Genomic DNA, 21,977 nt, shown 5'->3' with positions numbered 1-21,977 from the left:
AAAGCCCCCAGAGTTAGATTTTCAGCAGGTCTTCCTGGATAGTGCTGTACTTTTTAAATGGTATTTGTTAAGCATCTGCTATGTGTCAAGCACTGTTCTAAATGCTGGGATAGATACAAGGTCAGCAACAATCTCTGTCCCACATGGGGCTGAAGGTCTTAAGTAATGGGGAGAATGGATATTGAATCCCTATTTTGCAGTTGGGTAAACTGAGGCACCGGGCAGTTAAGTGACTCACCTAAGGTCACACAGCAGACAAGTGGCAGAGTGAGGGTAAGAACCCTGATCCTCCAGCTCCCAGGCCCATGATTTATATATTGGACCATGCTGCTTCTCATTTCCTGTACAAACCCAGGCAATGGCTCCCTAAAGAAGTTAATGCTTCTGGGCACCAACCGGGACTTTGAGGCCTAGTGGCTAATGCTCACTGAAAAGCTGATTCTCTGGAGAGTGTGTGCTCTCATTTGGTAAGAATAGAAGTGGTGGTAGTTAGGACTAGTAGTAGTCCCACACACTCCCACAGGCTCAGATGTGATTGTAGGCAAATCACTTAATTTCTCTGTGCATCAGTCACCTAATCTGAAAAAAGGGGATTAATTCCTCCTCCCTTCTGCTTAGACCATTAATGAGGGAGTGATAGAAGAAATGCTGAGCGGGAGAGCTAATTTATAGCAGGCAAAGTGAATTTGAAGTGGTAGAAGTAGGCCCAGGTCCTGGATTGTCTCTGGTAACAATCAGCAGTACACCTGCAGGAGTGAAGAAAATAGATTGTGGGGGTCAGCCCGGGCAGGGGAAGTGGTGGAAGCAGTTAGGGACAGCGGGCAAGGGAGTTGAGTTTGGTGGAGAGAACAGTTTTGAGAAGCAGTATGGCCTACCGGAAAGAGCACGAGCCTGGAAGTCAGAGTCCCTGCGTCCTGATCCTGGCCCCCCCACTTACCTGCTAACTGCTCATAGGCTATTTAAATTCTCTGTGCCTCAGTTACTTCATCTGTAAAATGGGGATTAAATCCTCCTCCCCTCGACTTAGACTGTGACCCCTGTGTGGGACAGTTGCTGTGTCCAACCTGATTTCCTTATATCTACCCAGCACTTACAACAGTGCTTAACAACTACCATAAAAAAAAGACGACTTTAAATATCGTCAAGCGCAAGGTTGGTGGAGTGTCCAGGAAGGGCATGAGAACCTAGGATGGGTTGAGCAGGTCTTGAGTCCCAAAGCCTGGGTATAGAGCAAAGACAGGTGCAGGTCTAAGGAGATGTGAGATGGCAGGGTAGAAAGTTGTGGTTGGTAAATGCTAAGTGGGAGTTGGTGAGATGAGAGTTGGAGCAGTGTTTGGAGATAATGACATCGAGGGTATGTTTCTGTTGATGTGTGACTGAAATATTGAGTTGAGCAGGGTCAGAGACACATCACCATGGAAGTTGGGGTGAGTGTCAGTAGCAAAGAGAGACTGGCACACAGAACAACAGAAGTAGGACCAAGGTGAGTGTAGAAATGTGTCTATTGGTTGTAGTGGGTGTTGGGTGCACACCTGGGTGCATGCGTGTGCACCCCCACCCTCCCCACCCCCCAAGAACTAACTCCCAGTGGCTTCACTGATACCTCTCCTGATTCAACTCCTGTCTCTCTGGCTGCTCATTCTCACTCTCTCCTGCAGGCTCTTCCTCTACCTCCCACCCTCTAACTGTGGGGGTGCCTTATTGCTCAGTTCTATGTCCCCTTCGATTTTCCATCTGTACTCACTCCCATGGAGAACTAATTAGCTCCCATGGCTTCAACTGCCATCTTTAAGCAGATGCTTCCCAATTCTACATCTCCAATCCTGATCTTTCTCCTTCTCTGCAGCCCTTGTATTTCCTCCTGCCTTCAGGGCATCTCTACTTGGATGGCCCATCGACACATCAAACATGGCAAAAAAAGAACTCATCTTCCCACTCAAGCCCTGTCCTCCCCCTGACTTTCCCATTATTGTAATAATAATGTTGGTATTTGTTAAGCGCTTACTATGTGCAGAGCACTGTTCTAAACGCCGGGGAAGATACAGGGGAATCAGGTTGTCCCACGTGAGGCTCACAGTCTTCATCCCCATTTTACAGATGAGGTAACTGAGGCCCAGAAAAGTTAAGTGACTTGCCCTCAGTCACACAGCTGACAAGTGGCAGAGCCGGGAGTCAAACTCATGACCTCTGACTCCAAAGCCCAGGCTCTTTCCACTGAGCCACGCTGCTTCCGTATTGTAGATAGAACCACCCTCCTCCCTGCCTCACAGACTTGTAACCACAGCATTATCCTTTACTCATCTCTCTCATTCAATCCACATATTCACTCTACCATGAAATCCTGTGGGTTCTACCTTCACAACATTACTAAAATCTGCTTTTCTCTTCATTCAAAGCCATAACATGTTGATCTAAGCATCTGTCCTATCCCAACTCGAGTACTATATCACCCTCCTCTCCTTCCTCCCCACCTCCTGTATTTCTCCACTCCTGTCCATACTTCACTCTGCTGTCCTGATTATTTTTGTAAAAAAAAATTCAGCTTATGTTTCCCCACTTCTCAAGAATCTCCAGTGGTTGCCCAGCCACCTCTGCATCAAACAGAAATTCCTTACCATTTGTGTTAAAGCACTCAGTCACATTGCCCCCTCCTACCATCCTCTCTGATTTCTCCCTACAACCCAGCACATTCACTTCACTCCTCTGACACCAACCTACTCCCTGCACCTCATTGTCATCTATTTTGCCAACAACTCTGACCATGTTAAGAGAGTTTCTGTCTTGTAACTCCCTCCCTTATTCGACAGACAATCGATCTCTCCACCTTCAAAGCCTTCTTAAAATCTTTTTTCCTTCAAGAGGACTTCCCTGACTAAGTCCTCATTTCCCCTACTCCCTCTCCCTTCTATGTCTCTCTTGCACCTGGATTTTTATCCTTTATTTACCCCACCTACAGCCCCACAACACATATGTACATATCCATAATTTTGCTTCAGTGTCTTGTCTCCCCCTCTAGATTGTGAGCTCCTTGTGGGCAGGGATGTGTCTACCAACTGCTATATTGTACTCTCCCAATCACTTAGTACTGGTCTCTCCAAATACCATGTATTGGTTGGTTGGATTGTTTGGAGTGAGCTCATTTCTTCTTTTCAATGCCGAGGTACATTCATCTACCTGTATGTTGTTAGACATCCAGTCTCGCACATCCTCCAAACTGTTTCCCAATCAACTTTTGCCTTCCTCTGTCTTGGCTCTGCTTGATTATAGATATGTACAATTGTGTATTGTACAAGAAACCCATTTTGGAAAATTGTTTCAGAGAAGCCATGTAACACATTAAAGGAGGTGTGTGTCAGACTGGATCCGTGAGTGCATGAGAAAAAGAAGGGTACAAAGGAAGCCAGAAGTGAGGGTTTCTGCATAAAAGAATTGCAAATACATTTCTTTAAAGGCCAGTCACAGAGATAGAAAGCTATGCCCGTTCAAAGATCAACAGAAACTGTTTACTGTAGTTCCCTCTCAAGGGGAAAACTGAAATACATTTTTTTGGCATTATAAATTCCTGAATTATATTGCCAAAGATGTATTTTATTCTCCACCCTTTGTCTGAATAATGAAAATCGTCTCCAATGATTATGTAAAGTTCTATCCTGGAACTATATAACTATCAGATGTCCGAGTGTTTTCCCTTTTGAAGAGAGGCGTGTTTTAAAAATTAGCACTTCAATCCTGTATTTTTAAAAATTTGTACTATTTTTACTTCATTTATTTTCACAGACTCAAGAGGTTGAAAAGGATCTCGGAAGGCCATGTTTTTGGCAGATTAAATTCAAATAAATGTAGAATGATAACTGTTTGACTTTATCTTAAAAATCTCCTCAGTGTGTAATGTGCCTTGTCCTTTCCAGTTACTAACATCAGTTGTCCAACATAAATCCCTCCTACTTTAAGCATACCCTATTTGCTCTCCTAGTGCATACTTTTCTCACCCTGATTTTGGAGGAGGATATAGATTATTTTTTGTATCACAAAACTGAAAGCTGCCATAGAGGCCTGGAGATAGGAAAACAGGTCAGAATGCAAGGAGTGGAGGCACCTCTGGGAATGGGGATTTATTAGAGCCCTGGGAGAGGAAGAAGAGATAGAAAGGGAACCTCTGGTGCTGATTTATGCAGAACCTGGGAGGGTGCAATAGAAGAGAACTAAAACTGAGACCCAAAACCGGGAGCTCAAAAAGGATTCAGTTACACTGAAGAGAGTCTGGTAAATATTGATTGGATGTCCAAGAGGGGGGAGTGGAGAGGAAAAGATGGCAGGAGAAGAGAGGCATATTTCCCCTGTGGCTGGGGCTGTGCTTTTGACATCGAAGAGTGGCCTCCAGGCAGCTAACATAGAGCTACACTCTATGGCCTCACCCAGTTCTTATATTGTGATTCCCCAAGAGGGACAGACTCTGGATCTGATCGATTATTTAATACCCACCCCAGGGCTAAGCACAGTGCTTGGCCCATAGCAAGTGCTTAATAAATATCTTAGCTACTCTTTTAAGGGGCTTTGCATGTCATTAAACAGTGATTTTTTATAATAATTCTATGAGATACATTTCCTTTCTCAATTTTGTAGATAAAGAATGTAGAGAAGAGACCACGCTGCTACAGCTGTGTAACCTGATTAATCAGTCTGTAGTATATATGTCTGTTTTTTTTTATGGTCTTTAAGTGCTTACTACTTGGTAGGGGTGTTAAAGTGTGATCTGGGGAGGATCAGGTGAGCAGGTCAGAAAGACAAAAAAGGAGAGAGAGCTGATGAAGTGCCTTGAAATCAGTGGCTAGGAAATTTTGCTTTATACAGAGGGAAATGGAGGATTTTGAGGAGGTTTTGAAAAAGGAAAAGAACAGTGTTTGAGGAAGATAATCCGGGCTATTACTGACATCCACTAAAAAGAGTGCTGCCTATTCTTTGTTACCCCAGAAGTCTTTAGTCTTACCCCTTCTGCCACTCTGGTTTGAGGTTTTATCTAGTGTGACTGGGCCTGAGCCAGGCAAGAGCTGAATCAGGTGGGCTGAAATAGACCTCAGCATTAGAGAGCAGTTTAGGGATAGAGCTAGTAAGTGAGGGGGGAAACAGGAAAGTGGAGCAGGTCCAATTTTGGAATGGGAAGGTTATCCCAGAAACGGGCTAGTGAGAGTGAGTGCTCAGAGTTAAGGATGGGGATGTGGCCATGGAAGCCCCAAATCTTTGTGACCCCCACCCCATACACATGCAATCTTACCCCACTTTCCCTTTTCTTCCTTCCCCTCCCTGCAGATGAGAAAGGAAAGTTCAGAAGGGATCCACGAGGGTATTTTCTCTCCAAAGTGGTTTTAAGGCAGCACCAGAGAAGATCCAGTCAAGGACAAGTAGCCAACACAAGCAGAGAACTCTCAAGCATTCAAGATGGTTTTAGAGCCTTCCTGAAAGGGATTTAATCAACCCCAATAGGCTTCTACAGATCTGAATTGAATTGGTTCTCCCAGTGTCCTTTTCAGGCTCAGACAATCTCTGGGAAATGTCCTGGATTTGATCCACTTACCCTGACAACGGGATTTCTTCAGACAGCTGTGTGTCCTCTCAGGCCCTTCTCAGCCCCAATCAAAATACAAGAGAAGTCTCCAAACTACTAGGGTTTAGGGACTGCACAGCCGGCATTGTCATTATACAGGCCATACTGGACACCAGATCCAAAAGTGGTACTGGGCCTCTCATTTCCATGAGATACTGCTACCTGATGCCACTTGTGTTTTCACATGTGTAGTCTTAATGGGTTGCTGGAATTGTAGTGTTTAACAGTCCACCTGGAGAAATAGTGGAAGCGTGATAAGCCACACTTGTAAATTAGTGTTTCAGATGCCTGGTCAAAGTCTTCAAGGTGGTGGTGGAGGAGGGTATAGTTCTGTTAGTGTCTCTGCCACCTGTCTTCTGTGTGACCTTGGGCAAGTCCCTTCACTTCTCTGGGCCTCAGTTCCCTCCTCTGTAAAATGGGGATTAAGACTGTGAGCCCAATGTGGGACAAGGACTGCATCCAACCTGATTGTTTTATATCTACTCCACTGCTCGTTACAGTGCCTGGCACTTAGTAAGTGCTTACCAAATACCATAAAATAAAATATATGGGTGATTCCCAAATCTATACCTCTAGCCCTGATCTCTCTCCCTCTGTGCGGTTTCACATTTCCTCCTCCCTTCAATCATAATAATGTTGGTATTTGTTAAGCGCTTACTATGTGCAGAGCACTGTTCTAAGCGCTGGGGTGGATACAAGGTAATCAGGTGGTCCCACATGAGGCTTACAGTCTTCATCCCCATTTTACAGATGAGGGAACTGAGGCCCAGAGAAGTGAAGTGACTTGCCCACTGTCACACAGCTGACAAGTGGCAGAGCGGGGATTTGAACCCATCACCTCTGACTCCCAAGCCCGGGCTCTTTCCACTGAGCCACTCTGCTTCAAGCCATCTCTACTTGGATGTTCTGCCATCACCTCAACCTTAACATGTCAACAGTAGGACTCTTTATCTTCCCACCCAAACCCAGTCCTCCCCCTGACTTTCCCATGACAATAGAGAGCACCACCATCCTTCCTGTTTCACAAGCCCATGACCTTGGCATTATCCTTGATGCCTCTCTCTCATTCAACCCACATATTCAATTTATCCAGAAATCCTGTTGGTTCAACCTTAAGAACATGGCTAAAATTCACGCTGTCCTCTCCATCCAAACTACTAAATTTTGTAGTTTCAGTTTTGTAGTTTGTAGTGCTTGGATTAATATCGAAATACCACTGATTACTAAATTTTGTAGTTTCAGTTTTGTACTTTGTAGTGCTTGGATTAACATCGTAGCAATCAGTAGTATTTATTGAGTGCTTATTATGTGCAGAGCACTTTACTAATCATTTGGAAAAGTACAAGACTATAGAGTTGGTAGACAGGATCCTTGCCTATGAGGAGCCTGTAGTTTTCCAGAATTGGACAAGAAACAAATTTATAGTTTAGTGCTCATATATTCGATTTGAACTGTCATCAATCAGATAATAAATATCTACTGAGCATGTGCAAAGTGCTCCTATTTATATTAAAGAATAGATATGGTCCCTGCCCTCAACAGGCTTACAGTATATGGAGGAAAAAGATGAAAGCATCACCCACAAACTATGTTTATGTATTTGCACACACATTTGCACCCACATGAATTTTCTAATTATGAGAATGATTAATGAGAATGAGAAATGTGACAATGGAACTTGGATTAAGCAAGCAGATTGGTGGGTGAGTTGTCTGATGTTATTTTCAAGAGAAGATAGATTTGAACCGAAATCCTAAGGAAGAAGAAGATCTAATTTGAACAGAAGCCAGAAAAGTGTTTCATGCCTAAAAGAGAACTTAGGCAAGACTTGAGAAAGGGAGAATCTAGTGTGTGGCTTGGCTTGGTTTGGTTTTACCTCTTCACCGCAACTAGAGCCTTTGGATAAGATGGAATCTGTTGGTGGAAAACTTTGACAACCCTGTCAGAACTTGTTTTTGATTGTGGAGGCAAGAGCAGTGCCTTGGGCATGGTTAAAGTGGCAGGCCCAGTCAATTATTTTAGCTAGGGAGAGTCAGTAGGTTGGGAATTCACCAAAAAGGAGATTCAAGAAGTGACCAGGGCCTGGGCAGTCTGTCTCCTCCTGTATGTTTGATCACTGAGGCCTTAAATTTAACCCAAGAGGATTTTTTGGTATTTGAAGTATGGTTTTGTCAAAATGTTTAAATATTTGGGTGCTGGTATATGGATGTAGATAAGTAGCAATTTATTATTATTATGGTATTTTTTAAGCACTTACTATGTGCCGAGCTCTGTTCTAAGCACTTGGGGTAGATACAGGGTAATCAGGTTGTCCCAGGTGGGGCTCACACTTTTCATCCCCATTTTACAGATGAAGTAACTGAGGCACAGAGAAGTAAGTGACTTGCCCAAGGTCACACAATAGACAAGTGGTGGGATTAGAACCCACGTCCTCTGACTCCCAAGACCATGTTCTTTCCACTAAGCCAATTTAATTTGGTGCTGTCAAAAAATGCCAAGTAAGATTTGATGTTCTCTATAATGAAGACCATTTATAAAGCAAATGTTGTGAAGATTGTTTATTGTTAAGTTTATTCCTGTTCTCTTCCTGCAGAGGATGTGCTGAGTAAAGATGCTGGGGAATGTGCAATATGCCTGGAAGAGTTGCAGCAGGGAGATACGATTGCAAGACTGCCTTGTCTATGTATATATCATAAAGGGTATGTGTTCTTTAAGTATTAAAATGGATATTGCTGCTTAAACAGGCTTCTCTCCACAGCTCATTTTTACTTATAATTTTCCAAAGAAAATATTTTCTCTGGAGAAAAAACCTTATTGGGTCCATGGAAGTGGGTTTAACTTAAATCAAAAGGGGAATTTTTTTGTCAAGGTGGAGTATAAAGGGCCATCAAGCCAGATTTGAGAAAAACCTAAGAACATAGAAATTCCTTTTCCAGGTCAAAGCAGTGGCCCTTCCAGTATTCTGTTCAGAATAATGGCAACGATATCTTCCAAACAATGTGTAGAGGAACCGTGTTGCCCTACCTGTCACTTACCCTAAGGGGCAGGCGTGGATTTTTTAATGTTCTTTTTTCCACTCCAGAGCCCGTTTCCTCTAGTTCTCCAAACTTCTCTTGAACCCACTGATACTTTTTGCTTGCATAATAAATGTGGGGGAAAAAAAATACTTTAACAGGGACAAGGGACTATGTCTGACCTGATTATCTTGTATCTATCCTGGAGCTTAACACAGTGCTTGGCACATAGTAAGTGCTTAATAAATTCCACTAAGTACTATTATTGTTGTTATTATTATTCTCATTTTAAAGAAAGTGGTATGGGGAGTACTTCTTCACAAATGATGTTTGGTAGTTTTAAATTCAAAATATGAAATTTTGGCTTTTTTGTTCCTCTGTTCTTCCATGTTGCTCTGTATGCCTAGAAGAACTTGGCATCTCTCTTCCTTCATTCAAAACTCTGCTCAAATCCCACCATGTTCATCAAGCCTGCCCAGACTAGATTAGTTGGGCGAACATCATTACCTTTCTTAAATGTCTGTGATTACTTTTATGAATAGTTTAAGTGCATAATCAGAGCAGAAATCACTTTCTTCATTCTGAGAGTGGGAAAAATTAAAGGAGGGAAAACAAGTGATTGCTTTATGCAAATGCTGTACAATATTTAATCCTTTAATTAATAATGCAGATTTATTTTAAAAGATGTCCACTAGCAGGACTAGATCATTACAGAGGCTCATAGGACTCAAGCTCCAATCCCTGGCTCAAGAGGTCCCATGGGGATTCAGAAACCCCATCCTCAACTATGATCGCTTTAAGCAAGTCCCGCTAAAACAGTGCTGCCAGTGGTGCCAGTACGTGCATAAGCTTCCATCATCTCCTTCCTCCCTCGTATCACTGCTGCCGTAGTTGCGGACTTGGGTCAGATCCACTTCCTGCCAGACTCTCCAAGCTCGCCATGGCTCATAGTATCCTAAAAAGCCCGCCTAACTTCCCCACCCCAACCTCAAGCTACTTGTGCCACGCGAGTAACCTGGAGCCACATGTATGTGTGTTTTGAAGCTGGCAAAAGCTAGTGGTTTGCGGAATTTGAAGAGAGAAGGAACTGTAGTCTAGGTGGAGAGGAACGTTGCATTGCGGTAACAGTCATGCCGCAACAATACATGTGATGCTATCTGCATCACAGGTCATATGGGGGCCTGGTGAGACCCTCAAGCCATGGGCCAAAGCCGTCCTAGATCTGGCTCTGCCACTAGCCCACTCTCACAGACCTCTGCCCCTATGACATATGGGCCTCCTACCATGTAGGGTCAGCGACAATGTGCTCCCCATATGATTAGGGTGAGGGAAGCCGAGAAGGGACCATAAAGGTGTTTATTTGTAAGACTGGAGTTTTATTATAACCCCACTGTAACTATTACTAATTATGTAGCAACCATTCTTTCTTAGGTTCCATTCATAATGATTGTGTTTATGTATGCACACACATCTAGGCAGTTAAGGGTTAAGAAGCAGAAGTGATTGAATGAATGAACTACATTCCAGAAAGAGGGACTGTAGTTCTAGCTACAAACTATCCCTTGTGTGTCCCTTCTTTCTGTCTTTTCCCTTTCATTCTTTTGGTCGTATTTATTAATTGTTTCCTGTATGCAGAGCAGTGTGTACTAAGTGCTTGGGAGAGTTCAATAAAATAATAAACAGACACATTCCTTGCCCACAACGAGCTTACAGTCAGGGAGTCGGTGGGGAGACAGACATTAATATAAATAAATTACAAATGTGAACATAAGTACTGTGGGGCTGGGAGTCAGGGAGAGCAAAGCGCACAGGTCAGGGGGACACAGAAGGGAGTGAGAAAAGGGGGCTTAGTTAGGAAAGGCCTCTTGGAGGAGATGTTCCTTCAATAAAGCTTTGAAAGAGGGGAGAATAATTCTCTGTCATTAGAGTAAGAAGAGCGTTCCAGATCAGAAACAGGATGAGGGGTGAGGGGTCTGCAGCGAGATAGGCGAGGTCGAGGCACAGTGAGAAGGTTAGCCGTAGGGGGGCGAAGTGTGCAGGCTGGGGTGTATTGAAGAGTAGCGAGGTGAGCTAGGAGTTCCGTTTCCTACATGGGGAAAGATGGGGCCTTCTAAAGCACAGAGCTTTCTTGGGTCATTGCACATTTTCTTCTACTGTAGAGAATAGTTTGTATGTTTAAGTAGATATAGATATATTCTCAAGTTTTGGGAAGGGAAAGGTCTAGATTGATTAGCTTTCCACCCTCCCTCTCCCTTTCTAAGTTATTTGATCATTAGAAGAAATTGCTGGAAGCTTAGTATGAGAAACTTAATTTTCACAATTCCTGGCTCCAATTTGTTTAATTTTATTATATTATTGTAGAAGTATCTAAGATCCACTCTTTGTAAGTCTTATCCTACTCTGTTATTGCGTTTAGAAAATGCAAGAACTAAGATGGAGGGAGGGGTTTGGTGGAAGGGTATCAGTGGCAAAAGGAATTTTCAGAGTCTGAGCATTTCTAAGTCATAATTATTTAAAATATTAGGGACTTTAGCAAAAAAAAGCATTTTGCACATTTAAAATTTGAGAAAAAAATGAAGTACCTCACAAACTCAAAAATTGCATATGCTACTTATATCTGAGAAATTGACAAATATATAAAAATTTGAAGGGGAACCAATCAGTTTTAGGGATCTTGATTCTGTACACAGTGAACTTTGTGTATATATGTAAAATTAGGGGAGGGAGAAAGAGGAGCAGTGAAGGTTTGCAGCCTTTGGTATAAGTCTGCATTTCTGTGAATGTCTATACATGTGTCTCTGTGTCCCAGTTAATATTCTCCTTCACAATCATGTGTATGTTATAGTATGTTTTCAGGTGTCCCTGTAAGAGTGTGTTTTTTTCCTAAGGTGGGTTCTAAACTGAAGTATGTTTCTTTTAAAAATAAAGTTTTACTACATATACTTCAAGTAGATAGGGTAATTGAGTGGTGGATTTACTGGAGGGACCAAAAAAAAAGACCTTGCCTAAAGGTAGCAAACGGCTGGTGATCCTAATGGGTCCAGAATAATGAAAGAATCAACTTGCTAGTTTGGGGTCCATTTTTAAATATATTACTGGACCTCACTATGTTACTGAACTGTTATTTTTCTTTTTTACAAACATCATTTCCTCAAATCTTTGCCATTTTTAAAGTACTCTATTCTGTAAGCTTCTGTGGACAGGATTGTGTCTACCTACTCGGTTGCTCTGTCCTCTCCACAGTGTTCTGCACAGAATAAATACCATTCATTAATTGGTAGACTCTCTTCATAATATTATAGTCAAAATTTTCCTGATGCCACATGGAGAATCAGTATACAATGAACATTTTCTATATAGATAAATAGAACAATGATAATGATTAATGATCAAGACACCATTCTTAAATGATACGTGAATGATTTTCATGCTTACATATAGATCATAATAATAATCATCTAATTATTCTATTCTTTTGTTCTTCTCTCTGGTTTCAGTTGCATAGACGAATGGTTTGAGGTAAATAGATCTTGCCCTGAACACCCCTCAGATTAAGGACCAGATTCCTGTGTATAGGTAATATACCACTTATTTAAGTTCTTTTAGAAAATGAGAGCTAATTTTAAGGATTGAAGCTTAGTACAATGACACTTTTGTAATTTGATTCAGTAGTTACTCAATCTATTTTAATCCAGTCAAGATAGCCAAGTAATATATATACTATACCTTGTTATGCAAGAATTAGCAGTATTGAATGAATATCAAGATTGATTTGTTCTTTTCTGTTTGCGTCTCCCTCTCCAATCCTCACTGTTTAAGACCAGGTAAATGTTTCCTGGCCTTAAATTTGGTAACTGAGGTAGTGAGGTTAAACCAACCCAAAGAAATCCCTTTATATATACAATCAGTAAATTGAAAGAAATTATTCTTCCTCCTTTCAATCTCTGATCAAAAAAAAGACCATGCCTTAAGGTAGCAAATGGGTGGTGATCCTAATGGGTCCAGAATAATCAAAGAATCAACTTGCTACATCTCTGAACAGCACTCTGACCACATGAGATGTGAATTTACAGCTGCAGTAGTGACCACCAGGGTGATTAAAACCTGGAGTTAGAGCGGCTAAAAGGGGAAGAGAACATGCTGAACTGGAAACGTTGTTAAAACTGAGAAATATTAACCATATACATAATAGTGGTCAAAACTGGCCAAAGCTACAGAAAATAATATTTGGTTATTACAGTCACAGGGTGTTCTCATTTCCCAAAATGTTTTCCTTAGAGGTTGAGAAAGAAAGAGCAAAACAGGAAAATAAGACATTGTAAAAGAGGACTTAAAAAGCAAGATGTGGAGTAGGTGGGAAAAGTAGTTAAGGAGAAGGATAGAGCACTGTGGAAACATTACCAGAATTGTTAATTGGTATAGATTTTCACGGTAAAGTCACTGTTGGCTGTAGGCCCCTGGCACAGTAAGGAATTGACATAGGTCGGATTTAAGTGGTGCCATGAAGGCTCTATGATGTGAAAAACCAGGTGCTACAGTAGAGGTCTGGGGAGACAAAATTAGATCACATGCAATTTTTAAATTGGAAAATTGGAGATTAGAGAGGATATCCTGTATTTTCCAAGTTGTATTTAGTCTAATAAAGTAGAACCAAAATGAAAATTAAGCGTGTTTTGAGTGAAATAAATACTATAAGTTGGCATTAAAATATAAATGAATGGAAGTGTTGGGGAAAAGGCCCAACCATGTGATCATTTGGGGTTTGCCAGCAGATGCCCAGAGATTCATCCCTGTAAAAAGCTCAACAGCTGCCCTGATTAATAAGGAAAGGCTTCATCCCTCTCCTGGAATACTAGCAGTAAAGCTACTTACCCCTCCAGTTTCCTCTTGATATTCAAGAAGACAGAACTTAAGTATTTTCTTCAGTTACTTCAGTTGTTTCCTTCATTTACTTCTGGGCTGCAGGTAAGAAAGCCTAATTTGGTTACAGAGGAATGAGTGTAACACTGTCCTCTATCTTGCCCTTACTGTCCCAGTATCATGACATTTCTTTCCTCTTTCTCCTCCCTCCCCCTTCAGATTTACTGTCTCTCATGTTCGGCCTTATTTACTCCTATTCACTGTGGGCTTGGTGAACAGAGGAGAGCCACTAGTTCCCATCGACCCAAGTTCTACTCCTTTTGCTCTCTCTTGGGTTAGGTAGGTTATTCCTCTGACCTTCTCCATCTACATGAAGCCTTGGGGGAGTTCCAAGCTACTCTGGTTTGAGGGACTTTGAATAGTTCGTTATAGCTGGAGGAGATTTTTTTTTCCTTAATCCCCATTTTGTCGTCACAAAGAAGCTGCCTCCAGAAAACCAGTTTGTCCAGAGAGAAAATGGTGGGATGAGAGGTCCTAAAAGCTGTGGCCTGGGATGTCCTGTATTGCCTTAAAAAAAGGCTGCAAAATCAAAGAATAGCAGACCGTATTGTGGGGAAAATTGTAGGTCATGCCTGTTATAATTTATATTTTCCCCTCAGAGGACACATGCACCTCTCCTTTTGCTTATATTAGCCACCTGTGATAGATTAGCCATCTCTCAGCCCCCTTTTCGGTAACCCCATTCACACCTTCTTGGGGGCAAATCCTGGAGAGTTTACCAAGCAATCATTTGAGATGACTTTTTCTTCCACTTCTGTAGAAATGTGAGCTCCTTACTTTAAGTGCCAAGTCCATGGGGGCATGGGAGGACGATGACCCCCACAGCTGTTGGAGCTGAACACCCAGATTTGCTCACCCCCAGGTCTCTGATAAGACCAGAATGTTTCCAGTCCCTGCTGAAAAGGCCCAAAATGATGGTGACTTCCTGGCCTATTAGCTTTTTGAAGTCTTTTCCCTCCCAGACCTCATTCCCACATAATATCTGCCTCTAGACTGTAAGATTATCGTGGGCAGGGAATGTGTCTATTATATTGTGTTGTAGTCTCCGAAGTGCTTAGTACAGTGCCCTGCACACAGTAGATCTCAATAAATGTGGCTGATTTATTGCCCCTTTTCTGTCCCCGAACTCAAATTAAAAGTTGGTACTTCTGCCACTGGATATAACCTGTTTTCTGAAGGTGGGGCTTTTGCTGTTTGTTTTTTGAACTACAAAATATCGGTTTAATCTCAGCACAGTCTTGGCTCTGTTAGAATCCAGAGGAGATGAGGCTTTTTACTAGTATTCCCAGCAAAAGCTGAAGCCTGTCCCAATTGGTTACGTTTCATATAACCAACAGGGCAACCTCTGAGCTTTTCACATGCATGGGGTTTCAGGCATCGGCGGATACCAAGAAATCACATGATCTGGCCATTCAGTTTTGAAGAGCCATCCATTCGGATAAAAGTAACTCATGTTTTAACTTCTGAGTATTCGAAATAGAGTGGTCAGAGAAATGTTAACCAAGAGTCTCTTGCTTTGGAAAGTGAAGTGATTTTGTATGTCCTTGAATTGAAATATGTCTATTTTTAAACAGGCTTTCTTATGTCGTCTTTTCAAGATGCTTGGAAAACTGAAAAGATATGAGAATCTGAAAACAAATATGCGGGCATACCCAACCAGAAATCTGAGTTCTGTGGAACTGGTTGACAAAGATGGACAATCAAATGGAAGAATCTCACTGAAAGGACAGTTGCTTGCCATAGAGCTCAGTGTACCAAACTTGCATATAAAGGACACACAGGGATTTTGAAAATGCTGCACACTGAATAGTCATCTCCCCAGTTCTTGATAAATATTTTGTATTCAAACGCCAAAGTTAACTGATTTCTTAGTTCATTTTTTTTTTAAGTTCTTTAGCACTGCAAGCAGGTTATGGTGTTTTCTTTTGATTCATCTTCCTTTTTTTCCAGCATTTCTTCATTTCTGAACTCCTGAATGAGGATGATTACATATTTTCTTCTCATGAATTAAAATTTCAAACGCCAAACTAAGAGATATAATCTATCAGTGAAAGTTTATTCCTTGAATATCAATCATGGTCTCAGTGTCCATGATCTCAAATCTGCATCCCAACACACTTCCCCCCCCCCCCATGAGTGGAAAATGTAAATTTCTGCATAGGAAAATATAGTATATATTTAATTTTTTTAATTGAATATTTAATTTTGTCAGAATGCAATCCAAAGAGTAAAATCAAGTTAGGTTGTTACATTTGAACTGCTCAACTAAGATTGCTACACTGTTACAGTTAAGACATTCTCATTTCTTTTTTAACTGCTTGCCGATAAGACTACAGTGAAACATAAACTTGCAGCTATGCAACTTTTTTAGGAGAATAAGAATTACCAATTTTAAATGCTGCCAGCAACGGTAATTTCATTTTAACGGGTATTTTTTCATTTAATTTTTTCAGGAAGTTATTTTACTGTATTTTATTTTTCATTTCCAGGCTGTCACTCTAGGTTTTGGGGGAGGGAGGGAGTCTGAAATTTAGGTTAGTTACAGAAATGAGCAAAAGAAGAGTTTCCAAGTTACTGGTATTGAACTCTGGGGTTAGAACTCACTTTAATTTTGGGGAACATTTGATGTAGATTTATTTTTTAATCAAAATTAGAACATCTTTAATCATTTGTCACAATCTAGAGGCTGGCATTTGCTAAGTAATGTTTTTTCACAAGTACCAACATTTTCTTAATTTATAATTTATTCATGTATTATTATTGAACTGTGTGGAACAGAGTACCTGAAGAGACTTCTTAACGAAGTTGTCAGCAGGAAAAAATTGTGAGCAAAATTTTTTGAATAACTATTAGCAACAGTAAAATATATCTGAATAGTTCAAAAAATACTGGAAGAGATATCAGGGCTAGAAAAGAACGTCTTTTAAAAATCAAGAATTTACAAATATGTAATTTCTGCATTTTCAACATAAAGGAAAAATGCTATCAATGAATATTAGCAGTGCACTTTAATTGTATGGCATAAATGAAAGTTGCCTAGTAAGGATTTCTTACTGCAAACTTTTCCTCGAAAGGGTTTAGGTATTAGGTTGTCCATTTAATGCTATTGCACTCATGTTTTTAATTTCTTTAGTTTTTTTTTCCTATTCTGTTGTTTCTGTTTTCTTTTAAGAAGGACAAGTACAGAAGCAAATGCTGCTACCCAGAATAACTTGTTGGTTGTAAACTGACTTTTCAATTGCTTGCTTGGGATTGTAGAGTATATAAAACACTTTTCCTTAGAGTTATGATGTGAAATGCCTTTTGTTATGCTGCAAGTGATAAAAGAAATCCAAAATTCCTTGTGTCCCCTGACAGCATAGTTTCAACTGGGCTTTTTAAACCGTTAAGGAAAAAGTTCCTCCTTCTTTATTGGTCTTATTAAATCTCAATGGAATCCTTCTTATGTCATGTATTTTATATTATGTAAATTTTTACTCCCCCTCCCCTTCAAATTATAATCAAATAATACATTAATTTTCCCTAATTGTGGTAAGAATTAATTTTGTTGCTTTGCATTCTTGAAGGAAAAGTCAGTTATGAAGCTCTGATAGTTTACTGCCGACATTTTCCTGGAGTTTATTTTTATGATGTGATTTGTTTCTTTAATTTCATTTGCTGAAAATCAGTGTGAAAATGTTGGTTTAAAATTCACTTTTTGTGCACACTGGTAACTCTCCAATCTGTCCCACAGATCAAGGTGTTAATGTTGTCAAAATAATTTGCTTTTCAATGAAGAAAATCAGTGTTGATTAATATCCTGTTGTGCTAGATTATTAAAATTTATATAGAGCAGAGTTTCAACTGAAATTAGTCATGGCTAGCCTTTCCTTTAATAAATTCTTCAGAAGCTATCTTTAGCACTTAAATTTAGAGCTTCTTCCGATTACTTTTTCAAAATATTAATCTCATATAATTATGTGTTAGAAAATTGAATTTGAAATAAAAATGCTCTAGAGTTTGGATTCAAAACCAAAAGTTAAGATATTCTAGAAAATGCAGGCAATACACTGCTCTAAGTTACAGACTTCTTTTTAAATACTCTATAATAATGTTTGTTCACCACATCTTTATGTTATCAGAGAGATGTTTTAAGATTTGAGTCCTAACTATTGAAGGTTAAATGTCCAGGTTTTGATATGAAGGCTGAAAATCCTGATTAGTGATCGAATTAGGCCCATGTCACTTTTGTAAATACTTTTTTTAAAGAAGAAAATGTGCTGCCTTTAGGTAGGGAAAGGCCACTCCTGCATATAGGGGAAACAATAGGTTTTAAGGTTTTTATTTGAGTGCCATGGTTGGTCTATAAACACGTTGATGCCAATTTTGACTCCCCGAGGTTCCTTCAGCTGGCTCATTTCTTGCCATAGTATGTAAAAGAAACTCAGGTTTTACTGCAATGAGCAATTTGTTAGTAGTCAGTATATTTTAAAATCATTTTCAAAACCTGATCATGATCCTGGTCATAGTCTGTGTTTCAAGAGCAGCAATGTAAGTAATGCATGTTTGAGTGTTTGATTTTCTGGACTAGATGATACATCAAGAAAGTCACACTGCTGTTTATTCTCTATTCCTTATAGTGCAACAGTTCTCTTTCTCTTTAAATGCAATGAGGTATTTAAATTTTCTCTTTTGACATTTGACTTGATTGAAGTGTAAAAGAAAAAAATGCATGTAAAGCCTTTCTGCAGTACCTGTAATATTTATTTCAAAAAATTATTTGTTTAAATGAGTTCATTTGAGCTCATTTGAGCAATGTTAGAAATTCATTTTCAAGATTTAATTTACTACAGTATTTCTCAAATCAGGGGTCGGGTAGGTTAAGACCAATGTTTTGAGTCTTTATTTGAAAGACTATGTAAACTATGTAAAAAAAAAAACAAAAACCGCCAACTCTGGTATTTACATACTAATGAAATTGGAGGGTGAGAATTTCCTAATAAGCTCCACTATTCACTATTCTCTCAAGCCATGCCATACGTAAGAAGGGGATTGAATTCACCTTCTAATTGGCTTCTACATAATTCATCAACTGATTTCCACATCATTTTTAGCTTGAAGAATATGTTCAAGTCAGTTTAAGCCATTTTTCAGTGAGAGGAAATTAGTGAAATTAGTGAAGTGATGATCATTAGTATTAATGCAATTTGCCTATCACAAGTAGGTGGCTTAGAAGAGGCAGCCATTTTTCTTGCAGTTAAAGTTGCCTTAGGGAAATCTTGTTAGGCAGCCATTGTGAGATTGACTGTAAAGTCATTTTATTATTCTTGTGCAAGTGTTTTTTTCCTAGTAGAGAAGTGCCTAGCTCACAGGGAGTTGGGTTATTTGCTTGCCTTTTCTTCTACAGTGTGTGACTTCTGATTCATTCTTTGGTTCTGTGACTATGTATGCTTTCTATCTCTTGGGTTTTCAGCTTTCTTCCGTAGTTAGATGTAGTCATTCTAAGTGGCCACTTGATATCTTCCTTCGAGATGAGAGGAAGGGTTTTCGCTAATTGCCACTGGAAGCAATGATATTCCTGTCTGAACAACAGCAGGGGCAGTTTTTCCAGTTGTTCAACTCTGTCCAAGCAAATTGCCTGGAGTGTGGGACCCTGAAATGACCTTTCAGCTTTTAAAAGCAAAAGCAATATGTTATATTTCAAACAGAGGTTTTGATTTACAATTGGTAATGAATGGCTTACCCCCACCCAGTCACTTGCTGGCAGTTTGCCAAAAGTAAGAGTCAAGATCCTTCCCAAGACTAAATGTGAGAATGAATCATTGGTTTTTGAAGATGGGGCAGGACAGTACTGTTTTAACTAAGGTCCAGAGAATCGGTATATTCAATTCAGAAGCTGTTTTCCCCAAAATAAACAGCTGTGGGGTCTTTTTAAAAGGAAAGGCTTAAACTGGAAGTAATTAAGATGTATCCTCTTCCATGCCTTCTACCTATGTCTCTATAAAGGAGCTTCACCTCCTGACCATTTTTTGGAGCAGTGGTACCTCCACATTCTCCCTGCTCCCAGAGTATGAAAATTAGACCTCACACTGATGGGTTATATTTGCCTTAATCAGATCTCTTTCGGCAGAAGGTGTTGTGCAACAATGTATTTCATTTTACTTCTTCCACATGTCTTGTAACTTAGGAGTTTCAATGTTCACAAATAAAAGAAACCACTTGTAATCATAACTGGTAACTAACCTCTTGATGCATTTGGTCATGGTTTCCTTTCAGCTCTCCTGTATCAGGAACTTGCATCAAATATTCTGTGGTACCTAAATAGTCACAAGCATCCAGGTTTAACATGTATGAAAAGTTCTCGGGCACTATCCATCAGGTGTCTATAAGCTTACCAGTTCGAATTGAAGTGAAATTCAACTACACTACCCCTGTTGTGTCTTGGGAAATAAATCTCCTAGCTAGCTTAATCAAAGTATCTCAATATTTTGAGATGGAGAGGTGAGAGGAAGGCTCTTTTTTTAAAGGCATATGTTATAGCCTTTACTATGTGCCAGGCACTGTACTAAGCACTGGGGTAGATACAAGTTAATCAGGTTGGGCACAGCCCATGTCCCACATGGGGCTCCTGACCTGTATCCCCATTTTACAGGTGAAGTAACTGGAGCACAGAGGAGTCACAGCGGACAAATGGTGGTACCGGGATTAGAACTCAGGTCCTAGGCCTGTGCTCTTTCCACTAGGCCATAGTGCTTCTCTTAAGGAACTGTATTTTGGACTGCCCAATTTTAGTGTATTTAAAAGATGATAGCCCAGCAGTGCCATGCAACTGAGGAAAGAATATATTTTCTGACACCTTATCATTACTTAGAGTACAGTGTAAAGGACACAGCTACTTTTGCATACCTCTTTCTAAGAAAATAAAATGGGGGGCCAGAAACAGTAAGTGAAACTTCATATCAGCTTATGAAATGCTTGATTTTTGTAACAATAATAGGCAAGAAGTCTTCATAATTCCCAGCATAAGCAAAGAAGGTCATTTGAAATGTTTAAGACAAATACTGCTTGTAAACTTTGTATTTGAGGATGATTGGAAGATGAAACTGTAAAGTCTGTGGTTTTTTGGTCGTCTGGCAGTACACAATCATATGAATATTTTTTCAGTGATTTAGGATATGTTTAATAACATTCCATTATGTAAAATATGTAATAAATCTTTTGAAGCACAACGTGTATAATGTGTTGAGATTTGGATCTCTTTCAGATCGACCATATAGGAAAGGAATCTATTTTGTTATTGGACATTTTAAAGATTTTTTCATAGTATTTCTATTTTCAAAGAAATAGTAGTTGTGTTAGATGTACCAAGATGCCTATCAAGAAAGGTAGGAGAGTGGTGAATGAGGGTCTGTCAATATTCAAAAAGAAGCACGGTGACACCTTTTTCTCTTTGTTGTGCTCTAAGGTCCTTTAAACTAAACTGTTTGGGGTTTAATGGCAAATGTGTTTTTGCCAAAAGAAAATCGGAGCTATGCCAATGAAATCACTTTTCGTTCTGACCTGAGAAATGTATTTGCCATCATTTAGAAAGATCATTTGATCAATGGTATTTATTATGTACTTAGAATGTGCAGAGCACTCTACTAAGTGCTTGGGAGAGTTGGTAGACTCTACCAACATGATAAAGTTGGTGGATATGTTCCTTGCCCACAAGGAGATGAAAGATGAATTTTAAGTTGATAAAGAATTAAAATAGTATGTTGTTTGGGTTTACTTCTGTCTCTGGCTCATCTCCCAGCCTCCAGTGCCTTGTTTTAACTTCAGATGATTTTTCTGCAACCATGGTGAGTCAGAGTGATGAACTCCAAACTAGTGGAGTTCAAATTAGGAATCTCTTCAGTCTGACTCAAGTTTTTGAAGAATGAATGAACCCAATTCTGCCTCTTGCCTGGGAACAGAATATACTGTATTAAGTTCTCATAGAGTCGCCTTTGTGGACTTGAGAGGGAGGACTCTGTGGTCTTTCCCCCCTGCCCCATCCCCCAGAGGCAGCCATCTAGAGATGACGATTAATGCTGTTTGGGGTATAGCATGGTGCAAGTTCACAGACATTCTTAGGGAGTATGTCACGAGCACATCCATTTCTGACCAATCTTAAGCACACCTGAAAGAGTCACGCTGGAGGGCAACCTCTACCACCTGGGCAGAGGTACTTTATTCGAAATGGATAGAAACCTGCCTCTACCAGGTGGCTTTCCAGATATCGTGCCTTCAAGAGCTTTCGGAGGGGAATGGGCTTCAGTCTTTTCTCTCAATTTTTTTTGGGGGTGGTGGTGGCGGTGAGGAAATATTACACTCTACCACTTCTCATTTGAAAAAGTGAACTGTTCTTCCTGTTTTTATGTGTCTTTTGTAAGTTACCCTTTATTTTCAAAAGTGAAACTACTGACTAGCTTACCCAG

At 40.1% G+C, this 21,977-nt stretch overlaps 1 protein-coding gene across 3 annotated transcripts in view; it reads left to right on the top strand.

Annotated features, from left to right (window-relative positions):
- The window catches only part of ZNRF2 (zinc and ring finger 2), a 69,378-nt gene extending 48,630 nt beyond the window's left edge, over positions 1 to 20,748 (top strand). The window contains exons 3-6 of one of the 3 annotated variants that reach the window (XR_003761490.2): positions 8,196 to 8,301; positions 12,114 to 12,192; positions 13,389 to 13,581; positions 15,111 to 20,748. Coding sequence is in view for 1 of the 3 variants with exons in the window: in XM_029070441.2 (XP_028926274.1) it covers positions 8,196 to 8,301; positions 12,114 to 12,171 (164 nt within the window). In the remaining 2 variants the exon portion in view is untranslated. Of the gene's footprint in view, positions 1 to 8,195; positions 8,302 to 12,113; positions 12,193 to 13,385; positions 13,582 to 15,110 lie in introns of all 3 variants that reach the window. The other 2 variants (XR_003761489.2, XM_029070441.2) reach the window with 2 other exon arrangements.
- The last annotated feature ends 1,229 nt before the right edge of the window (positions 20,749 to 21,977 follow it).

Source organism: Ornithorhynchus anatinus, chromosome 8 (genome assembly GCF_004115215.2).
Source record: "Ornithorhynchus anatinus isolate Pmale09 chromosome 8, mOrnAna1.pri.v4, whole genome shotgun sequence".
In the NCBI taxonomy this organism is placed as follows: Eukaryota; Metazoa; Chordata; class Mammalia; order Monotremata; family Ornithorhynchidae; genus Ornithorhynchus; species Ornithorhynchus anatinus.
This window is presented reverse-complemented; position numbering and strand designations above follow the sequence as displayed.